Below are 13,687 nucleotides of genomic sequence, written 5' to 3' on the forward strand. Positions count from 1 at the left end.
GCCCGGAGCAGGCAGGAGCCGATCGTGTGTAAAGAAGTTTATTTCCACATTTAAAAAAGGGGGGACGGGAGCGGGAGCTGCCCCCAAAGCTCCCCCCAAACCCGGCCGGGCCGGCCCCGGGATACAGACGGACAAAGCATCACTTACACAAATACGCCCTCAGGGTTCACAAATAAATAATTCATATACATTTTGCGCACCGTATTTACATTCGCCGCTTTTGCTTTTTTCCTTCCCCCCTCTTTTCTTATTTCCCCCCCCCCTTTTATTATCATTATTAGGTTGTTTGTTTTTTTTTCAGGTTCCGGAGGTCCCAAAGTGGGAGGGGGGTCGGTACCCCCTGGTTCTTCCCGATCCTTCCGGCCGTACTGGGGGGTCGGACCGGGCAATTGCTCTGAACGAAGCCCCCCCCTTTCACCCCCCCATACCTCGAGCAGCCCCTCCCCGTGCCCCCGGTGCAGCCTCGGATTGGGCGGGGGGTGGGGAGGGACCCACATCGCTGCCCCCCCCCCATCCCCGAGGGCACAACGGGGTAAAGCGGCCGCAGTCCTGGAGCCGGGGGGGGAGTTGGGGGGAGCAGGGAGCGGCTTTTTCTGTTTTCTGTTCTTTCGTACTTCATATATTAAAAAAAAAAGGTGGTGTGTGTATGTGTGTGTGTGTGTGTGTGTGGAGTTGGGGGGGTGTTCTCGTTTATATATATATATATATATATATATTTATATTTAGGGGGGAAGCGGGAGTCTGTCGCTTTCTCGTGGCCCCTGGGCTGGGCTGGCCCCCTCCGGTCCCCCCCTCGCCCGTGGTTCGGGGCCGGGGCTCACCGGGGCTGCGCGGCCCGGGGCAGAACACCCGGCAGCGGGGGTAGGGGTGGGGGGGGCTCGCTGCCGCCCTGCAGTCCGTGGATGAGGATGCGGGGCACCAAAGGTCTCTGTAGGGCCGGGGGCGGAGCGCTGGGTCCGCGGTACAGGTAGAGGGCAGCGCCAGGGTCCAGGTTGGAGACCAAACTTTGCGGGTAGAAGTAGGGCGAGGGGAACATCCTCTGCAGGGCTGAGTAGTTGCCAGCCTCGGCCAGCAGCTCCAGGCCCACCGCCGTCTGCCTTTTCCATTTGGTCCTGGGGGGGGACAAGCCGAGACAGGGGGTCAGGGATGGGGATGCTCTGAAGGACGCTCCCGGTTCTTCCCCCCGCCCTTGAGCATCCTCTTCCCTCAGGCTCCTCTCCCTTGCCGCTGGATCCCGGGGTGTCCGGAATAGGATGGGATGGGATGGAGGGACGTAGCCCTCATTAACGGGACGAGAGGATTTAGCCGTCCATCTCGGAGCCCCAAAGCGGCCGCGATACAAATCACTGCGTTCCAAACCACAACCGATACGTTCCACCTTTCCCGGTGCTCAGCCCGCGGGTAACGAATCCCGCACCGCGCGGGGTGTATCTCGGTCAGGACCCGCACCGGGCAGCCCCGCCGGCACCGAACCGCCGTGCGATAACCAGAACCGGCTCCACAGCGCTACCGAATCAACGCGGAGCGCTCCGGGCCGCCCCCGGGGTCGGGAGTGTCGCTGCCGGGGGAGACAGCGGGGTCGGTGCGGTGTATTGACGGTATATGTGCGTGGGTGCGTGTATATACATGGACGTATATATCTCTTAAATTCACGCATAGATCCCGCCGTCCTCACACCGCCTAAAAGCCCCGACGGGTGGGCAAAGCCGCCGGGCATTGCAGAGCGTGAAGTGGGGCTGAAATCGGGGGGAAAGAGGGTTAAAATGGGGGGGGTGGGGAGAGGACGGGGGGGGCTGCGTTGCTATATCCCTCATTCTGTCGGGTTTGGGGACGGGGCCGTCCGGATAAATCAATCGGAGCAGTCAAATGTCTTCAACCCTTTTACGTTTTCGTCGCTGAAGCGCTAAACCTATTTCCCCCGGTAAATTATTCATCATAATAATAATTGTGTAATTACTGTAAGGGGTGTTAATTATTGATGCCCAAAGCAGTAATTGGTATCTATTATTAATGGGCCGATGTGTTATGCTGTTGTGTTTCTCTTGGAAGCCCGCTGCTCCCCGTCGGTTGGGGCTGGGGGGCGCATCCCCCCGTTGCGGGGCGGTGCGGGACGCAGCTCCGCTCTGCGGGGCCGGGAGAGGGACAGGACGGGACCCGACGCGGTGGGACGGGAGGGGACGAGCGTTTTTACCTTCTGTTCTGGTACCACGTTTTCACCTGCGTGTCGGTGAGGTTGAGGGAGGCGGCCAACTCCATCCTGTCCTGAACGCTCAGGTATTTCTGCCTCTCGAAGCTGCGCTCCAGCTGGGCCAGCTGGTGGTCGGTGAAGGCGGTGCGGGCTTTGCGAGGCTTTTTCAGCCTCACCGGGGGGCTGTCCCGGGAACTGGAGATCTCCCGGTCTCCTTCTTCTTTCACTGGGCCGAGAGGGAGGAAGAGAGGCCGGGTCAGGGCAGGAAACGCGCATAGAAGCAGCAACGCGGGGTAACAACGAACCCGAGGAAAGAACTCGGGCACCGCGCGGATCCCCGCAGCGTTTGTCCCGCAGTTCCCTTAATTCGAATCCGCGTGGACCCGCGTTAAACCCGGCCCGGCCCATCCCGGCGGTGCGATGCGATGATACGATGCGATGATACGATGCGATGATACGATGCGATGATACGATGCGATGGTGCCGGGGCCGCCTGAGCCCCAACTGCGCCGCTCCGGCCGGCGGGACCGCAAAGCCCCGCACATCGCTTTATGTCTTTTCTTTCCTTATTTGTACACATTTTCCCTGTTTTTTCCTTTTCATTTCCCTTATTATTTTTTCCCTTTTTCTTTTATTCCTTTTCCTTTCCTTCTTTCTTGCCTTTCTTTTCTTCATTTCTATTTAAACGATTTTTAAACCCCCAAACAAACCCAACCCCAAAATACAGGCTCTGAAGCCACAGATGTATATAGAGAGAAAAGTCTCCTGGCCCGCAGCCTTCATCCTCCCGAAGCCTCACATCGAAACGCTGCGGGATGGCCGCACTTGGGCCGTTTTTTAGCCTCTAACGAGAGGTTGGGAGCAGCGGTTCGGTACCGGGGCTGTGGGCAGCGGTGGGGATTAAAGGTGCGAAACATCAGCGAGAAATGGGAAAACAACAGAGAGGAAAAACGTCCATTAAACAAAATATAAGGAGGGTGGGGGGTGGAGGTGGGGGGGAGCTAAAAATGAACAGAAAGAAAACAAAATAATCATTACAAAAAATATAGAAAATAAAGGGTCCGTGTTGGTGCTCGCCGTGCCCTCCCTCTCCCCATCCCGAAGGATTAAGTGGCAGAAATCGGCGTCCGCGGGTGTTTGCGGGTTTATGTTAAATTTCCCGGCGGTGGGGGTTAGTGGGGTTGGGGCTGCGCGGGCCGCGAGCTGATGCCTCTCTGTAGGAAGACAATAATCCCGTTAATTGAGCCACCGGGGAGCGAGAGCCTTCAGCCGGAACCCTCAGCTCCGGCCGAGCGGGCACAGTGCGCTGGATGGGGGGGGGATGAGGGCAGAGGAGATGGGGGGGTCCGGGTCCGGTCCCAAAGTTTGGCGGAGTTTCTCCACCCTCACTTCGAGAAAGGCAAATCCGCCCCCCCCCAACCCGGAGCTCAGCATCGGCTCCCTAAAAAGTTCCCGGGGCGGTTCCGTGTTTGTGCCCCGGCCGCTCCGAGTTGAAATAAGGAGAAAACAGCGGGTCTGGGTTGAGGGTTCGGATCGTTCCGGGTTCGGGGCGCCCGCGCTGCCCCTCAATGAGGGAACTCGGGGGATTGTCCGGGATCGGAGATGTCCGAAGTGGTAAAAAAGGGTCGGAGGGAGCGGCGACCCTTCTGTGCTGCCCCATTTACGGCCGGACTTTCTAATCGGGAACTGTTTTTAATCCTAGTTAAGAAGTATTTTTTCGGTGTTTTTTTTTAAGGTTTCCCCCCATTCAAGCAGGGTTTTTACCACCGGTGTATGCAGAGTTTTCACTCCATTTAAATAAGGTTTTCCCCCTATGAAAGCGGTGTTTTCTCCCCTGTTTAAATGGGTTCCCCCCATCTAAGCTCTCTCCCCGCCCGCAGACGGCCCCGCTCCGTTCCTCCTTCCTTTCCTCTCTCGCTTTTTCCTTTTTTGGGGGCAAGGGGGATAAAGACTGCGAGAATTGCGGGGGGAGAATTCAGGAAGCAAAAAGAAAACCCCCAAAAACCCCAACATCTCCCTCCCCCCCCCAAAAAAAACAGACCACAAAAAAAGCCCCACCAAACCAACCAAACAAAACCAAAACAAACAAAACCAAACAATCCTTCCCCCGCTCCCCCTTTTCCTCCTCCCACCCCCAAAACCCATTGAAGGTCTCACGGTTGTTTTCGATCCCTTCGCATCGCTGGAGCCGATTCTCTCTGCTCATCCCCCCCCCGTTCACTCCCAGCCCCGTCCCGCATGGACCCCCCCGCGGCGTTTCGGGGCTCTTCGGAGCAGCCTCGGGCCCTACAAACAATTTCCCCGGTTGGAAAAGGGGGTTCATTTTTATTTCTTTCTTTTTCTTTCGTTCTTTCTTTTTTTGCGGGGGCGATGGGAGCGAAAAGGACGGGAGCTGCCAACAGAACGGCTCCGTGCCGACACCCCCCCGTGTTATTCCCGTCCCCCCCGGCCCGGCAGATGCTTTGGGGGCCCGAGAGGCCGCAGCCGCCTCCCTGCAGCCCCGGGGCCGCCGTGCTCCTTTCCGAATCACCTCCAAAACAACACCGGGGGTAACACCGAGAAAACAAATCGGATCCAACCCCTCCGACTTTTCTTATCATTCGTTTCTTACCGGAATCACCCCGGCAAAACCTACGATTATTTCATTTGGTTTTATTTATTATTTTTTTTCTTGTATTTTCCTCGTGTTTTCCCGGGCGGTTTTCCCTTCCCTTCTCCCCACGGATAGGAATGAAAGAACCGAATCCTGTCCATGGATCCATGGAGCGAGGCTCTGGCGCAGCCCCCGGGTGTCCCCGACCCCTCTCCACTCTCGGCCCCGTCGTTCCGTCCCGAAGTTTCCCCAAGTTGGTGCAGCCCCCACTCGAATTTCGGGGGCTCTCCCTGTTCCCCCCACCCCTTTATCTCCGGGGCCCCATAAGGGGCTGCGCGATTCTTACCTTTGTACTCGGAGTCCGAGGAGGAGCTGCTGGTGGTTTTTTCCATTTTCTCCCTAAAGTCCTCGCCGGGTTTGGTGGGGATCCTGCCCGCCGCCTCCTGCCCGCCGTGAGGTCCATTGGTGCTGGAGTAAGGGGCGCAGGCGGCCAGGGGTTTGCAGTCGGCCAGGATGTCTCTGATGAGGAACGAGGAGGTGACGGTTCGGGACTGGGATGGAGCCGAGAGCTGCCCCGGCTGCAGGTGCGCGTCCAGGCCCGGTCTCACCGCCGCCTCCGGGGAACGCGGAGAGGGGCACCCGCTGCTGCCCTCCGAGCGGGGGCTCAGCTCCAGCGGGGAGCGGCCGTCGCCCACCAGCGGGTCCGCTTTGGGCACGGCCGGGCTGCCGGCTCGGTGCGAGAGGATGGAGTCGATCCCGAAGCCGGTGGAGCCCTCCATGGCCCCCGCGAGGTGCCGGCGTTCACACAGACATTGGCGGGGGAGGGCGCGGCGGAAGCGGGTTGGTAATGGTAATTAACGATAACGGCGACGACAATAACAAAAAGCGAAATGAAATAATAATAATAATAATAAAATAAGTAAAAAGAGGGGGAAAAAATTTAAAAGGGAAAAAAAAAAAAGAGCAAAGTTCAGCGTGGGATCCGGGCAACAATTGCTGCAGGGCTCTCCGATGCTCCGCGCGTTACATCCAGGGCTGCTCCGTCTTCAGCATCGCTCCCAGCTGCACTCAGACAGACAGACAGGAGAGGGGGGAGAGGGAGGCAGAGTCAAACTTTGGCCGCCGAGGGTGTGGGAAGGGGGGGGGGGGGACGGACCCCGACCTCACCCGGGGCCCCTTCTCGGCCACCCCACCCTTGCCCGGAGCCGCGGGGCTGGGGGCTGCCAGCCGGAGGTGGGGAGGCAGCGATCGATAGTGAGGGCTCCGCAGCGCCTTAACCACTTAATGATCCAGAAATCAACGGGGAGGGCGAGGGGAGGGCGGAGGGGGTGGGAGCCTTCGGGCCGCCGAGGCGCCCCCCTTCCCCAACAACACCTCGGACAGAGCCGGGGGGGATCAGGGGGCGGGGGGCTGGGGGGGATGAGGGGAGTGGGAGAACCGGAGTCAAACCGGAGTCAAAACGCCAAGCATCGCGAGCAGAGCCCGGAGTCACTCCGGATGGTATTTCAGGACCTCGAACAGCTCCGGAGTCACTCCGACTTCAGCACCTTGGATAGAGCCTTCCCCGCGGTGGGGGCCGGGTTGGGGGGGGGGGGTAAAAATAATCCCAAATTAAAACATTTAAAATAGGAGAAAAAAAAAAATGAACTCGTGTCTCTCCGGCTCGAGCTCCCCCCGCTCCTCAGCCGTGTGAACGCGCCCATTGGCCGCGAGGCGTTTTGGGGGCTGTCACTCTCCGCCGGAGACACCTTGCAGCTTGATTAACGCGAATTAATTGCCGCCCGGGTCCCTGCGCTTTCCGGGCGGTTTCCGCCCTCTTTGCTGTCATTATGGCGCTGATGGGGCTCGTAATGGGGTGATTAGCCGCGGGGGGGTGGGGGGCATTCGGTGGGTTGCTGCTTTCTGTTCGCCTCCCCGCAATTAACCGCTCCGCCGCCCGCTCTCGAGAAGGGAAAGTTTTGCTGAGCGTTCGAAATACAAAAGAATAATAAAAATAACACGAACGAACGGTGAGGAAAAGCGCTGAAACCCTTCCCGATACCCCAACGCAGAGAAGGCAGCTCTGAGCCCGAGCTGAGCCTCGGAACTGCGGATTTCGTTGAATCCTCTCGTTGAAATCGGTTTCGAACTGGCAGAAAGAACCTTTTGCAAAAGCAAAAGCTGGACCGCCGTGCTCCCAGATCCGGAGCGGCGGCGCTGCCGTCAGTTCGGCAATGACCGTCCAACGAACCGCCGGCCCGGCTGGAGCTGAACGCGTTTTGCAGCCCAGTTTCTCTTTTCCCCCTCCCGCCCCGTCGGGACATTTGGCCGCTCTCTCTCCCTCCCGCCCGGTTCCCACCTTCCGACCGCTCCGACCGCTCCTTCCTCCTCCTGGGCTCTTTTCCTGGGGGCAGACGGGAGGGAAACGTCCTCACCCTCGTGAGTGGAGCCGCGTTGTTTCAGAGCGATACCGCTGCGGCTTATTTCTCAAATAGTCGATTTCTTCCTTTTCCCCCCTTCCCGGCCGGGCAGCTGCATCTTGTCCCTCTTCCAAAGCCGCTCTCGGCCGGCAGCTTGGAGGCGGCAGGGCCCCCCCGGGCCGCACGGCTGCCAGCTGTCGGGCAGCGGCCAGGCAGGGCCCCCCACCTCCTGCCCTCCGCCCCGGCTCAGGGCTGGATGTGAGCGGGGCAGGGAACAAAGGAGCCCCGCAGGTGGACGGGGACAGGGGGAAAAGCTGTGTCAGCCCGTTCTCTGCCCCAAATCTGGGGGTGCAATGGGCTGGGCTCGGGGCTGAGTGTCCCCAAATGTTCTCATATTAGGAGAAGTTCTCTGTGAAAGGGTGGTCAGGCTTTGGCACAGCTGCCCAGGGAGTGGTGCTGTCACCGTCCCTGGAGGTGTTCCAGAATCACAGGGATGTGTCAGTGGGTTTATTGGGGTGGGTTGGGGTTGGATTTGGGGATCTTAGAGGTCTTCTCCAACCTGAATGATTCTATGGTTCATCTGCTGGCATTGCTTCCACAGCATCCACCAGAGCCAGAGATACATTGGAACTGGTCCCAGTGAGAAATGGGGCAAAGACCCCCAAGGGGTTTCCCAGCTCTCTGCTGCATGCTGGGCTCTGGAAACACACCGGGTCCAACTGAAGGACCCTGTTTGGGATGGAGATGGACACTTGGAACAGCACTGAGGTTGGATTTGGGGCCATGAATGGGACCCAGAAGATGGATCAGGGATGGGATTGGGATTGCTTTGTGATCACACGTGTAGGGACTGATTTGATTGGTGAGTCTGCTGCTGGGGTTCCCTCTCTTGAATGGAGCACTGGCCTTCGGACAGTCACAAGATCTCCAGTTCAGCTCTGTTCTCTGTGCAAAGTTACGTGGTGCTGGCAGGGGAGGGGTCCAGCCCTCACCCCTGAGTGCACACAATATTCTGCCACCCCCAGCCAAGGCCCCGTGTTACCCTGAGGCCACGCTTGGTGTTCTCAGCAGCTACAGGTGCTCTCACTGCTCATGTTCTAATGTTGGCGTGGCTGACATTCATTAAAATGAATTATTAATATTATTATTATTATTATTATTATTATTTCAGAACTGGACTCTCCAGGGCAGAAATGTCCCCCGTTTTGCCCATGCACGGCATCCCCTCTGCAGCAGTTTAGGAGCTCATGAATTCAAGTGGTGACGCTGTCAGTGTGGGTCTACAACAGACACAAGCTTCCTCCTTTGGTTGAGCTGAGCCCTGACGAACCCTGCAGCACCCGAGGCCACGCAGGACCTTAAAGGGTAAATCCCTGTGCAGCAGAGCCCAGGTTCATCCCGGCAGCCCCTCTTTCATGAAGGCTGAGAAGCAGCTTAGGAGCAGAGCCAGGGGTGAGGCTGGCACAGCACCAGGACGTGCTGCCTCTGTGTCCCGCTGTCCTGGTGGTTCCCAAATGGTTTATCCACACTGGTGTCCCCACCCCTGTCACCCTGATGTGGTGTCCCTGGAGGAACGGGGCCTGCTGGCCATAGCGGGGCCATGCACCGCCACATCGGGGTGGGGAACAAGCGGTGCTGTGCTGCATTGACGTCTCTGCAGGACTGAGCTCTTTCAGTTCCAGCTCCTTGTCGTTTTCATACAGAGCAGACCCAGCTGCCCTGAAAACCCGTTTCCTCGGGACGCTCCCGTTCCTCGGAGTGTGTCCGGATGGGAGGGAGTAGAGGGGTCTGGGTGGGGGTGGTGTTCGGGTGGGAGAAATGGGGAAGAACATCGGCCCGAGGGTCGCAGCGAGCGGGGCGGGTGGCGGGGAGTCTGCGGCAGCGGTAGAGCAGCGTTACCAGTGGGTGTCACTGCAGGACAAGGAGCGCCGGGGCGTGCGGGGCCGGCTCAGGGACCCCCGGTACCGGGGACAGGGGATGAGGCTGGGGGTGTCGGAACGAGGGTCTGTCCGGGCTGAGCGGGGGGAGCACAGCGCGGAGCCGGGCGGCTCTTGGGCTGCACGAGTGGGATCGGCGGAGCGGCCTCGGTTTGGCAGAGCTATTGCAGCAGGTGCTGGGATGGCTGCATGCAGGCAAACGGGCAAGAGCTTTGCTGAATCAGGAAGCAATGGGGAGCTTGCTCGGCAGCCAGGTGGGAAGGACTGATGGGCTCTGGAGCTGTTCTAGACTTGGTGTTGAGTGGGATGTGGTTGAGTGTAATGTGTTTGTGCAGAACAGGCAGGAGAGGAGGCTGCCCTTTCCCTGTGGGGCTGTGTTGATACAATCACTGCCCTCTAAACACTGTGACTTGTTACCCTGAGCCTGAGATTTGTGGTGATCAGGCTGAGGAAAGCGCTGGTGTGCGTCGCACATTAAGCAATGAACAGGCTGAAACAGGATCTTGACTTCCATGTTTGATTTATTTGGCTACATCTGCATGAATACATCTACATCTACATCCCTTTGAATCCTGAGAAATCCTATGTCTATGGCCGATGCAGGGCTCCATGCTGGCTGAGGTCCTGACCTGAGCTCTCTGTATGGCTGCCCTGGGGAGGGAACTGCTTCTCCCAGGCACTTCTCAATGGGAGGCACTGAACGCCTTCTTACGAGCTTCACAGTCTGGAAAAGTACTGAGATGAGGCTCAACCTATAGTGAAAAGAGCAGATAGATGATTGGTTACATGAGCAGCCGGCCAAGGAAAATAGGTTGCAGATACAGGTTTAAACTGAGACGTGTGAGCATGTCTTCATGTTTGGAGTGGGGATACCAGCGGGGGCCCTGTCAGTGCCTTGTGCCATAGATCTGCCTCGTGTGGATGTGCAGAGCTTCCTCCTGCTTCCCCCTCCCCTGCCCTGCTCAGGCTGGATGGATGTCAGCTTTTGCATATGTAAAAATACACAGCAGTCTTTGCCCTGAAAAGCTTGCTAGTAATCTCATTAATCAAGACAAACAAAGCATATTTAGCTATTCCCCCTCTCTGGAGGAAGGCATCCGGGTGCTTCTATTTGCATTTGAGTGCCTGACTCCAGACAGCTGTTTCTGGATGTTCTTGCTTCCACACAACCCCTGGCTGGGAGGGCACGGGGGAGGCAGAGCCCAGGCTGCAGAGTTGGGTGAGCAGCCCCAGAGCCCCCCCAGATCAGCCCTGACCTCCCACTGCAGATGCAGCAGTTCTTCCCTGTGACCTGAATGGGGCTGTTAGAAAAACCTGCTGTCTGTATGTAAGGACAGCTGAGCTGCTTCTCTTGGCTGTGTTTCTTGGGAGCTGGGCAGGGCAACATTTCTGTGTGGGGTTGGGTTGAGGCCGCAGGGGAGGCAGCAGCAGTTTGTTCAGTGCAGGCTGGTGCAATGCTCCTGGGTGAGAAATGTCACACTGAGCCACCGGCGGCTGTAATTAAAATTAGCGGAGCCCTTGACAAAGTTGTGAGTGATGCCACAGCATGAGTAAGTGGGAAGCACCAGGTGTAAGGCAGGGGACAAGCGCTGTGTTAAAAAATGAGGAACCCCCTCATAATGAGGGATACCTGAGGGGTATGGATTAGTCCCAGGCCAGTAATGAGAGACAAGATAAGGGTGTCCCTGGGTCAGAGGTCTCCCTGTGACAGACCGGTGTGAGAAGTCAGTGCCGGTGATGGATCCACAGCTCGGATTCTCCTAATTCGTATTTTAAATGATGAACCCAACAGTGCTTTCTGTAGAGGCAGCTGATGATCTTCACCATTGCTCTGATGTGGTTATGGGGCTGTTACACCAAGGCTTGGTTTTAATATCAGGTTTAGAGCACTGGCTGTAGCAGGACAGGAGCACAGGCTGCAGGCACAAGAGCAGTGGTTTCCTTTGCAGGATGATGGAGCTGCAGTTGCTTTCTGCTCATTAGAAGCAATGATTTGCTCTTTTTCTTTGCATACTTATTGACAAATTAAAGCTCGCAGAGCACTTTTAGATGGGGTGCTCTAACATCAGCCCTTGCTGCAAAGAGTCAGAGGGGCAGTAAAACAAACTCGGCCCTCAAAATATGTACTAAAGCTTTAGGGGTACCATTTTCATTTGGGTTTATGAATTACACTCATATTTTAAATTGGAGGTCTGTAAGAGATTGTCAAGCATTAGTACAACCACATGCATGGCTCAAGGAGATGGATCTATCAGAGGAGAACCAATGCAGTGGGAGATGTGAGAAGCTCCCTGAGGCAGCAGTGTGTATCCCAGGGATGGTTTCTGGGTGCTGCTGGGTGGTCGGGCAGGTCAGCTCCCAGTGGGAGGTAAATGGGAGCTGCAAGGGGAGTGGGGTGCTCAGGAGGCAGCTGTGCAGTGACACACGGGAGGCACTGAGCAGCCTGAAGGTCTCCCAGCCTCACTTCTGCCATTCCTCACTTCTGCAACACAGCTGCCCTTACACCCAACCCAGCCTCCACCATCCATTTGATCAAATGCTTTTAGTGGGTGACAAAACACTTCCCCGAGCTCTCTTTACAGGAAACCAATTCTCTGTTCCTTTTTCCAAACCTCCCTCATTTTACAGAGCCTGAGAAATCCTGGGCCTTTCAAGCCTTCTCCTCTTTTGCTTTATCCCAAAACGACACAAAACAACAGCGTCGTGTTTGTAGATCTTTGTTTTTTGTTTGTTTCTTGGTGGGGAGGAGGGAATAAAGCACACAATGTATGGGTGCTGTATGCACTCAGAGCTGCACCGAGCATCCCTGTACAGACAGAACCGCGCGCGGCATCGAGATGCAAATGATTTCCGTGAAGCTATCACTTGTAAAGCTTGACAGAAAATAATGAGAAACACTAAATCTTTTATAAGGTCAACACTCAAGCAGCTGTCAAACAAGAAAAGAATTTAGCGAAAGATCCGCAAAAACTTCCATCGCCTCATTAAATCCAACAGGGCCGGGGCCCGGCGTGGTGAGGAGGCACCGGGGCGCCTCCGTTTTGTGTCAGTAATTTGCGGCGGAGGAAGAGGGAAGACGAAACAGCCAGCGCCGAAGGGGCCTTGGGGGAGGCTGGGGAATCGTTAGTGCGCCAGGAGCGGCCTCGGCTCCTAATTGGAAGCATTGGGCATTATCAACGGAGGATTTGCCTCGGCTCCCTGACAGCTCTCTAGGCCTGGAATGATAGCCCACTTGTCAGTGTAAAAGACCATTAAAAACAAACCATTTTGATTTAATTGGAGGCGGTGCGCTGGGGGCCCAGGTGAGGCGCTTCATCAGCTGATGTTGGCTGCTGATGCCTTTTTCCCCCTGTATTGATGGCTTTTCTTTTTTTTTTTTCCTTCCTTCCTTCCCCTCCCTTTCAAAAACTGTCGAGGAAAGAGAAAGAGGTGCTGAAAGATCCTTCACAGCTGCACTGAGAGCGGCTTTCAATAGGCTTGTCAACAAATGCCATGACAAGTTAGGGAGAGGCAGGTATTTTTAAAACAGACGTTATTCTGTCCAAGCTGAGCCGCGCTCCAAGGGCTGCGTTGGGTTATCAGGGCTACAAACACGGCGGCTTTTCCCAGTGGTTTCATCCTGAAGTTGTTTAATGAGTGGGTTGGGTCATCTCTCCCCACCTTTCTAATTCCGAGAAGAGAAGGAAATCAGGACAAAGGAGTTTGGGCTAAATGGTCCGTGTGTGCGCAAAGGCTTCACAAAATGCTCGGTTTAATGCCCCACTGAGGCTCCGTGCTTTTTATCCCTCCTGCATGAAGGGCTGCAGACATTTGCTGGACTTCACTGCTTTCTCCGTTTGGGCAGTTTGAGATTTTGACTTAGAGCCCTTTCGTGCCGTGGAAATGAAGTTGTCAGGTGGGCAAACAGAGTCCCTACAGAAGGCAGAATGGCTTTGAAAGAAGCCTCAATCCAAAGCGTTCCTGTGTATTTGTATGAGGAAGTGGCAATGGGAGGGACTTACCTAGAGGACAGCACAACACCTGTGGTTTCACTCCACTGCAATGCATGAGGCTGAAGGTGCCCCAGATCTGTTTCTTCATGGTTGAATCTCTAACAGCAGTGGGCCCTGGGTGCCAGCAGCTGCTCATGCTGGTTGGGTTGATGTTTGGATTAATTGATCTTAGGGGTCTTTTCCAATATTAATGATTGTATGATGCTACCACATCTCTGAGGTGAAGGAAAGACAGAGTGGCAGAGGGGGGAGCATGGTGAGATGGAGAGGCTGAGTATATGTGTGAAGGGATACTGGGAAAGACTGGACCATGGAAATGCATTGCTGTGACCTGATATAGGTTGGTCCAAGCAGTTGTGTTGCTGGTAGTTCTGATGTTAGGCAAAGCAAGAAAATCCAAAGGATCTTGGATGGACTGTTGCCCACTAATTCACTTCACTCTGGCCACTGATCAGCCATCAGGTAAGACCATTTTTTAGCAAAAACCCCAGCTGAAGAGAGGTTTGTCTTGGTGCCATGGTGACAGAAAGCTTGCTTTGGTCTATGTGGTATCCAGGCCCCAACTCCAAGAACTTCTG

The 13,687-nt window shown here is 56.0% G+C and overlaps 2 protein-coding genes across 2 annotated transcripts in view; both read right to left on the reverse strand.

The window, feature by feature from the left end:
* Positions 1–22: 22 nt before the first annotated feature.
* Positions 23–6,095, reverse strand: BARHL1 (BarH like homeobox 1). Its single transcript, XM_085521257.1, has 3 exons — positions 5,128–6,095; positions 2,192–2,414; positions 23–1,112 (listed from the first exon to the last, which is right to left on the reverse strand). Exons 1-3 carry the CDS (start codon positions 5,558–5,560, stop codon positions 818–820), a joined length of 951 nt encoding a protein of 316 aa, XP_085377383.1. The 5' UTR covers positions 5,561–6,095; the 3' UTR covers positions 23–817.
* Positions 6,096–9,620: 3,525 nt separating this feature from the next.
* CFAP77 (cilia and flagella associated protein 77) overlaps positions 9,621–13,687 on the reverse strand; it is a 50,181-nt gene continuing 46,114 nt past the window's right edge. The window contains exon 6 of the mRNA XM_015879152.3: positions 9,621–9,869. Within this exon, the coding sequence (XP_015734638.1) occupies positions 9,801–9,869 (69 nt within the window). The 3' untranslated portion in view covers positions 9,621–9,800. The remainder of the gene's footprint in view (positions 9,870–13,687) is intronic.

This window comes from Coturnix japonica, chromosome 21 (assembly GCF_054131305.1).
Source record: "Coturnix japonica strain WE chromosome 21, WE-NBRP24, whole genome shotgun sequence".
In the NCBI taxonomy this organism is placed as follows: Eukaryota; Metazoa; Chordata; class Aves; order Galliformes; family Phasianidae; genus Coturnix; species Coturnix japonica.